This window comes from Tribolium madens, unplaced genomic scaffold (assembly GCF_015345945.1).
Source record: "Tribolium madens isolate multiple individuals breed KSU strain unplaced genomic scaffold, Tmad_KSU_1.1 Scaffold_3;HRSCAF=73;Tcas5.2_LG2, whole genome shotgun sequence".
Lineage (NCBI taxonomy): Eukaryota > Metazoa > Arthropoda > Insecta > Coleoptera > Tenebrionidae > Tribolium > Tribolium madens.
The window spans coordinates 12,920,430-12,929,514 of NW_025401006.1; the positions used below are offsets into that span (position 1 = coordinate 12,920,430).

Here is a 9,085-nt window from a genome sequence, read left to right on the forward strand (position 1 = left end):
CTTAGACTTCTTACACTAATTTCAAAAAAATATTTTTAAACAAGAGCAATTTTCTCTCTAAACAAGCCTGTTTTTGTAATTTTTTGAATTAATTCAACAATCTTTTTATATTATTTAACCCGAAATAAGAAATCTTTTATTCTCTTGTTATGTTATGCATCATTGGAAATGTTTCTTCAAAATAAGCTGAAATGCATATTTCAAGTCTATTTTTGCACAAACAAGAGCAACTCCAATAAATTATTTAAATTTCTTAAAACAAACCAGATTTTCATGAAAAGTGCAATAAAAATCGATATTTCAGTATTCCACAGGTTGTGCTAATATCGCAGATAGCATCGCAAACGTCCCTGAAATTGTGAAGAGTCCTTCGCAATCGAATTTTTTTCCGGGCAAATCCTACCGGAGCTATTGTAAAACAATTCCAGGGAACAATAAAATCCTCGATCGCAAAAACGTGTGCCTTGAAATCGATAGCTGCCGTAACCGATCCTCTGGGGTATTTAAAGAGACGTCCGTCGAGTACGAAATGAATAGGATTATACCATAGAAAACACTATTACAAAAGGTCTATTCAGCACACAACCCTTTTTTGGGGTATTTCAACATGTTTTCAAACTAGTTAGAAAAAGCAAATATTTAAAGGTTTCACTCTGTTTCTAAAGAATATTATAACACAAGACGACAAAAAAAAGTCATGTCGTGACAACTTGACATATTTTATATCATTTTGTTCGTCTCAGTGAGACAAATCAAATGCACTAAAAAAATTTCAAAAAGTCTACACACTTTGAACTAATTAATTTTTTTCTAATTTAAATGAATTTAAAATACTTTAACTTTGAAAAATCATTACTCAATAACTATTAGGCCGATTTCCTTCAAATAAATACCATTCTAAAGGGATGGACTTGCCCTTTAGAATAATATGCAATTTGAAATTGAATATTGGCAAACTTTTCTTCGATCAGTGTTCGAAAAAGTTCGAAGTAAATCGAAGTAATCTAAGAAAAACCCTACGAGTAAATTTTTTTCTTTGTCACCATCGTGTAGAGCATCTTTTTATTAGTTGTAATTCAAATTTTCAAAAGAATATACCGAGTAGTTTTTAAGATATGATTTTTTGAAGTTAAGGTTTGCGCCATATAGGAGAAATGCATGTTAATCTTACTTAAAATTGCATATTTATAAAAGTATTTGTTTTAAGACTCTTAATGGTTTTTCGTTACAAAATTCTACTTGAAAAGCGAGAAAACTGCTCGAAGAAGATGCAAAAATATAATTTAATATTGATATTAATGCCATCTTATATGTTATGAACAGAGTTAGCTCAAAAAAATAAAATTTACCAAGAAAGTTTCTAAATATTTTCACTAGATTACAAGATTATCGTGATATTTGACTCAATATGGCAAAATCTCGTGAAAAGAAACAAGATTGTCAGTTAAAAACGCAAAAATGACATAATTTTTGGTCTAATTCCGTGTTTTTTTTACGAAATTTAACAATAAAAGTGCGTTTTTAGATGAAAAACGTGCTAAAACGCTCGAGAAATACAAAAAATAATATAATTTAAAACTTCATTAGTTCATTTGTTGTTTTTTTGGTTTATTTTACAGAAATCCCGTAAAAACCTTGAATTTTTAATACAAAAATGTGCTAGAAAGCATTTTCGACCAAATTTTGTGATGGTTTCTCGACTTACTTACAAAAATTAGTTATTACTAATTATTATTAGTAAACCAAGCGAAACAAACAAATTTTAAGCGTTTTTAGATAAGATTTTGCAAAGTAAGCGAAGTAAGTCAAGGGAAACAAGCAAAAAATAATTTGGTTTTTATTTAATTTTGTAATTTCTTAGCCTGTTTAAACAATAATTTTTGTTTTTATTTCAAAAACGTGCTTAAATACTCGAAAACGGCAAAAACAACACACTTTTTCGCCTATTTTATTGAATTTCAGGTTTTTCACGAAATTTTGAGGAAATTATAAAGTAAATTGTTATTTTCAATCCAGTTTAGTAAAATCTCGTAAAAAACAATATTTTAATCAATTTCGTGGTTTCTCGATAAAAAAATTCTACACTCGAAAGTGATGAGAAAGCATTTGCTCAAAATATTTTCATAAAAAGTTCAAAAAGCTAGAACAAAGTGCACAAATCGAAATCTAAATGGAAAGTGATTTGATTTGAAAAATATTTGCCCTTATATTTAAGGCTCGTGCCTTAAACTTCTAGATCCTCTGTGCTCAATGATCAGTGGTCATTTTTACAACAAAAAAACTCTTTATTTGCTTTAATTAGTACGCAGGTACTTTTTATTTGTTTTAAGTAAAGAAACAGTTTTTGTTTATTCTAATTACAACAAAGAAGGTGCAATTGACCATTTTTAAGCAAAAGAGGACTCTTAAAACAAATACTTTTATAAAAATGCAATTTTAAGTAAGATTAACATGCATTTCTCCTATATGGATCAATGCTTGATTAGCAAATATTAACTTCAAAAAATCATATCTTGAAAAATACTCTGTATATTCTTTTGAAAATTTGGATTACAACTAATAAAGAGCTGCTCTACAGAATGGTAATGATAAAAAAAATACTCGTAGGGTTTTTCTTAGATTATTTCCATTTACTTCAAACTTCTTCGATCACCGTTCGAAGAAAAGTTTGCCAATATTCAATTTCAAATTTCATATCATCCTAAAGGGCAAAACCATCCTTTTAAAATGGTTTTTATTTGAAGGAAATCGACCTAATAGTTATTGAGTAATGATTTTTCAAAGTTAAAGTATTTTAAATTCATTTAAATTAGAAAAAAATTAATTAGTTCAAAGTGTGTGGACTTTTTGAATTTTTTTTTAGTGCATTTGATGTGTCTCACTGAGACGAACAAAATTATATAAAATATGTCAAGTTGTCACGACATGACTTTTTTTTGTCGTCTTGTGTAATGTGAATGGTGGTGAAAAGGTCCATACCTCTCTGGTGTGATCCGTAGGTGAAAGGGTTTCTCTCATCGACAGAGACATGAGCAATTCTTGGGTCAATTTCTGTTTGCCAAAGGCCACAGCACCGCTTGTTACCATAATGCATTCTCTGCCCTCGTTCTGGCATTCTGCAACCTGCAATCAAAAGAGGAAAGAGTGAATCTGACGTCTCAATTATAAAACGAATAGCCCCTCGCTGGCTTTCCACGAACAACTCAAAAGCCACAATGTTATAGGAAACCCGGTGTCATTAGTGATTTTTCTCTAATTCAACGACGAGGCGAGGAAATGGATACAACTGTGGGAAAGATTTCCACATTTCTAGGAAAAAGCACAATTTTATTATTTATTTGTTTTTATTATCTTTCCTCGATTTTTAACTAAACTCAAAACGCATTTTTAATTGACTTTCGAATAGGCTTCCTAACTTCTTTTGTTGTGTTGTTATTTTTTTTAATTTTTCTCTTTTATACATTCCTAAATGTGATTAAAACACATCTGAAAAAATTAATTTTTTTTAAAGTAAGATTTTCACAAAAAATTAAACACATTTATAGCCAAATTTTGGTAAAATGGTATGTAAAGAGCTTGTTCAACAAACAGCTAACTTTTATATTTTTATTAAAATATATGCCAAAACGGAGTAAAAATTGTAAAATTAGGTTTAGAAATGTCTTGTTTTCGTATATTTGATGCATTTTTCACAAAGAAATACGCAAAAATAAACTATTTTACGAAAACAAAATAAAAAATTGGAAAATTAAGGCTAAAGTGCTCTTATTTGCTAAAATAAAGCAAAAAACGCGTTATTATGCTGATTCATATAAAATTAGAGTGTTTTCTACCAAGAAACTCACAAAATTTAAAAGACTTTTCTAAATTGAAAAAACCAAAGTTGCAAAATTAGGTTTAGCTGCGTTATTTTCTATAAAATAAATTATGAGAAATTCTCCAACTAAATTTTGTGTTTCTTTTTAAAAAAATATTTGTACATTCATCAACAATAAACAGCTCTTAATTTTGCATTTTTTACCTGTTTTTGACAAAATCTTTCAAGTTTAAGATTTTTTTTAAAAGAAAAATGTTCTAAATACATCAAAATAATAAATAAAAAATCCATGTTTGGTCTAATTTTTGCCGTGCTTTGATGAAATTTATCGAATTTTCATAGGTTTTTAGTTCTACACCAAATTTTAAATTTGTCATTGAGAAACACTTCTAAATTTATAAAGTATAACACTTTTTAGTCAAATTTTGCTATTTTTCATTCTGTTTTAGTAAAATTGTTTGAATATTGTGTATTTCTCTGTAGAAATCACAAATTAGAATGTTTTCTACCAAGAATCTCAAGAAATTTAAAACATTTTGCTAAATCAAAAAAAAAAAAAAAACAAAATTGCAAAATTAGCTTTATTTTTTAGATATAAAATAAATTATGAAAGTTTTTGATCGAGAAACTCTCCGATTCGACAAATTTTGCTAAAACAAAGAAAAAAGTGGAAAAGAATAATTATAATGCCTTATTTTTGTCTATTTGAGTAAATTTAATAGTTCTTTGACAAAACAAGGTAAAAAATTGCAAAATTAGAGCAAAACTTCGTATTGTGTACGTACCGGTAAGTTTTATAAAACACTTATAAAATTTGAAAAAAGTAAAAATAGTAAAAAAAATTGTAAAATTATGCTTGGAAATACGTTGTTTTTACATATCCAATTTGTTTTTCAACGAAAAATACACAAAATTCATTAAAATTTAAAGTGTTTTTTAAAAAATAACACAAAATTTAAATAAAAATTGTCAAAACGGAGTAAATTTTTTTATAATTAAGCTTAAAAACATAGAAATGCGTTTTTCACAAAGAAATAGACAAAATTTAAACTATTTTACCAAAAGCAAAATTAAATTAAAAAAGTGTTATTTTCAATCTACTTACTAAATTTAAACTATTTTAGCAAAATAAAATTGAAAATTTCAAAATTAAGACCAAAATACGTTATTTTTTTTTCTCTCTTTCGCTGAATTTGATAAATTTAAAGTGGTTACTACCTAGAAAGTCATAAAATGTTAAAAAATTTCTAAAACAAAATAAAAAATTGTAAAACTAAAGCATAAATTCGGTGAGAAAACTCAGAAAACCTGAAAAAAAGCCAAATGCCACAAATATTTAATTTAATTTTGCATAAGAAAATATTAGAATTTTCAACTTAAAAATTATTAACTGAACAAACTTATCCATGTTTGCTGACTGCAAATGAGTTGCAAATAAACGTCATCCTGAAACTGAAAGAATCTTGTTTGAACAACGCTGCAACACCGGAATCGTAAACTAGCTAATTAGACTATAAAAGTGTAAACGGTTTTGTAGCTAGTGCACTTTTAATGAAACATTTTTGTTTGGCAATAATTTTAGTTTAGTGTCACTTTGTAATTAAATACCTACAATTTGTATTTATTTTCAGAAAAGCGTGCAATACCTTGTAGCAGGTGTACAAGTTTCAGCAAGAGTGCTTCACGTCAAATAATCTACTTTGTTTTAAATTACCTACTTTTTTCAGAAATTTGTCTCGAGAATAATGCTAGTCATATCGTAAAACCCGACACTCGATTTGTACAAAATAAGACAAAAATAAACTCTTATCCATTATTTAGAATTTTCTTTTAAAAATTCTGCATTATTCAGTTTGCAAAACATTTACTAATGCATGAATTTATAAATAAATTAATAAACAAACACACTTTTGCAACGTGATTTTTCTATTAAATCTCTTAAGATAAACACAGAAAATAAATTACAACCACGCGTAGCACGTGTAATTTTTACAATCTATAATTACTGATAAGAACCACAATTTGTTGATAGGAAATGGTAAAAATAATTTTCAATTTTCTCCAGATATTAATCAATACAGCTCCAAGTTGCCGTGTGGGCAAATTAACTCACATTGGAAGTTTTTGTTCCCACGCAATACTGAAACTTTTTTAAAAAGCGAAATTGTCAAGTCAATATTTCCAGGGATTATAGCACAATGCTGAAATACATCAAAGAGTTTAATAAAAATTCTAAAGTTAAACATGCGTAATTTTAATTACGAAATAGCTTTTCGTTGCCGATTCGATCGATGTTTTCGCAAAGTCATCATGGAACAAGTTATTTTATTTCCAGTAGTTAACAAACGATTTCATTTGAATTTTTAATATCCTCTTGCATATTCAATAACTGCTAGTGATTTTACGCCTGGATAATTGACACAAAATTACGGAAATGAAGCCATGTTCTTGGCGATTTAAACCGGAAACTGAAACGTTTACAAATCTTCAAAAAATTAAAGTTTAAGAAAAACAGATTTATACCCTGTTTTTAAAAGATTTTATTCGCAAACGTCACAAAAATGACCACTGTTATGACTAAATGGCACAAGTAAAAGTTTTACCTTTCAGCCATGGAGTAAAAAGTCTATTTTTGCGCCTAAGCGTTTTTACTTTTACTGAATTCTTGACATTTACCAATGTTGTCTCTTTCTTGTCTCTTTTACTGATTCAGCAATTTTTTCAATTCAATATAATAACATTTTTTTGATTCAATTTTGCAGTGGTCTGTTGTGATAAAATCGTTTACATTTTTATCTATTTTTTTTTCTTAGACATTTTGACTTTTTTTTTAAATTTTGTGTTGTTATTTAAAAGACACTTTTACTTTCATAAAAAATAGGCAGTTTTGCTCTAATTTTGCATTTTTTTGCCTTGTTTTGGCAAAATCTCTAAAATTTAAGAGTTTCTCGGGAAAAACGTTCTAAATACATCAAAATAAATAAAAAACTTCAAGTTTGGTTCCTTTTTTGCCTTATTTTTATAAAGTTTACCGAATTTTGATAGTTTTTGTAATTGTTTGCCTTGATTTGGCAAAAGTTTCCTAGCCAAAAATAACTCAAAATCGGCAAAAATAACGCATTAGTGACCTATTTTGTTTGTTTTATTTTATCAAGAAAAAAGAACGCATTTTAGTTCAAATTTTGCAACTTCCTATTTTGTTTTGTTAAAATTGTTCACTCCTAAATTCATAAAAAATAATACTTTCTTAATAAAATTTTGCAATTTTGTATACTATTCTGGTAAAATTGTTCCGATTTTGCGTATTTCTTGGTGAAAGGCGGATTGAATATATAGAAACAAGACATTTCCAGCTTAATTATACAATTTTTACTCCGTTTTAACATTTTTTTTCCAATGTGTTTTTATTTAAAACACATATTTTAAAAAAATGAGCAGAGTCGCTCTAATACTGCATTTTTTTACCTTGTTTTAAAAAAATTATTGAAATTTTTGAGTTTTTAGTAAAAACACAATATCTAATGATCTAAATTTTGCCTTGTTTTAGTAAAATCTTGATAGTTTTTTAGTAACAAAACCCTTGTAAAACGTTAATTTAGCAAATTGAAAAAAATTTTTAAAAGTTTTCGGAGAAAAACATTCTAAATTCATCAAAATCGGGAAAAATAACGACCCATTTTTTGTCTTATTTTAACAAAGGAAAAACAATAACGCATTTTAGTTTTAATTTTGCAGTTTTTCTATTTTGTTTTGGTATAGTAGTTCAAATTTAGTACATTTGTCAGTGAGAAACACTCCTAAACTCATAATTCTTGATCAAATTTTGCAATTTTTTATTCTATTTTGGCAAATTTGTTCAAATTTTAGGTATTTTTCGGTGAAAAACGCATTAAATTTTTTACTCTGTTCTTTTTTTTTTAATTTTGTGAGCTTTTATTAAAAAGCACTTATAAATTCATAGGAAAAACGCAGTCTTGCTCTAATTCTGCAATTTTGTACCTCTTTTAGGCAAAATTTTTCAAATTTTAATAGCTTCTCGGTGAAAACCTTTTGTAAAATAAAAAATAACCTATTTTAAACCACATTTTGCAATTTTTTGTATGACTTTAGCAAAATCTTTTAAATTTTGCAAGTTCAGTAAAACACTTTAATTTCATCAAAATTAGTGAAAAAACCGCTTTTTTGAATCTATTTTTGCTTTATTTTAGTAAATAAGAAAAAAACGCATTTTAGTCTTAATTTTGCATTTTTGTTCTGGTGTTGAAAAAAACATTTCACAAGTTTACACTTTTATTATTATTATTTCTAAGTCTGATTTTGCAATTTTCGAGGAAAATTAAGCTTTCATTAATCAAGTCGGAAAAACCAATAATTACATTTGTGCAAAAAGTGATTTTAATTTTCATTCGTCAGTAAATTAATTTTTGGTCCTGGTTTGCTTTATAGCCGTTTCCCGGAGTGATTTAATTGCTTTTTTCCGAATTTACTTTCTTTCTCTACAAATCTAGTTAAAAAGATTACTCGAAATTCCCAGCAAAGAGGCGTTCTAGATTACATCCCTGGCCCATAAAACGCACTCATTCGTAATAAATTACGAGTCTTACCTGTTCTACAATTGAGGCGAGCCGTCCCAAAGCTAGTCCGTGTTCATCTTCTCGAGTAATCACAGCACTTCCTAATTTCACCACAAGTCTTCTCGCATATTTCAGTTGACTTCGATCGGTGAAAGTCGACTGTTTTTTCTCCTGAAAAGCTCGCTTTTCAGTGACGACCTGCAACGGTTTAAAAATCGTGTTAGACATTCTGCTTTGTGCCTGCAAATGACTGAATAAACGGGGAAATTGCAATAAATGGAGATTTGCAATTCCCAACCTTGTGTTTGGGTGGATCTACAGGTGCCGTTCACGGGAATTGATCGTGGAAAGGAGACTCATCTCACTTTGCATTTTACAGAGAAATTTCCCAACAACTTTTAATAAAAAAAATTCGGGAAAAACGTTCTAAATACATCAAAATAAATTAAAAAACTCAAGTTTGCTTTATTTTTTGTCTTGTTTCTATAAAGTTTACCAAATTTTGATAGTTTTTAATGGAAAACCCTTAAAAAATAAAAATATCGCATTCTAAACCAAATTCTGTAATTGTTTGCTTTGATTTGACAAAAGTTTCCTGATAAAAAACTTTTTAAAATTATCAAAATCGCTGAAAATAACGCATTCTTGACCAGCAAGATTTTCAGTTCATAATAATAACACTTTTTTGATTTAA

General features: G+C 27.7%; 1 protein-coding gene across 1 annotated transcript in view; it reads right to left on the reverse strand.

Moving 5' to 3' along the window:
- The window catches only part of LOC123007883 (delta-1-pyrroline-5-carboxylate synthase), a 39,634-nt gene that overhangs the window by 23,481 nt on the left and 7,068 nt on the right, over positions 1-9,085 (reverse strand). The window contains exons 2-3 of the mRNA XM_044403372.1: positions 8,422-8,589; positions 2,980-3,123 (exon numbers count right to left, since the gene is read on the reverse strand). Coding sequence (XP_044259307.1) covers positions 2,980-3,123; positions 8,422-8,589 — 312 coding nt within the window. The remainder of the gene's footprint in view (positions 1-2,979; positions 3,124-8,421; positions 8,590-9,085) is intronic.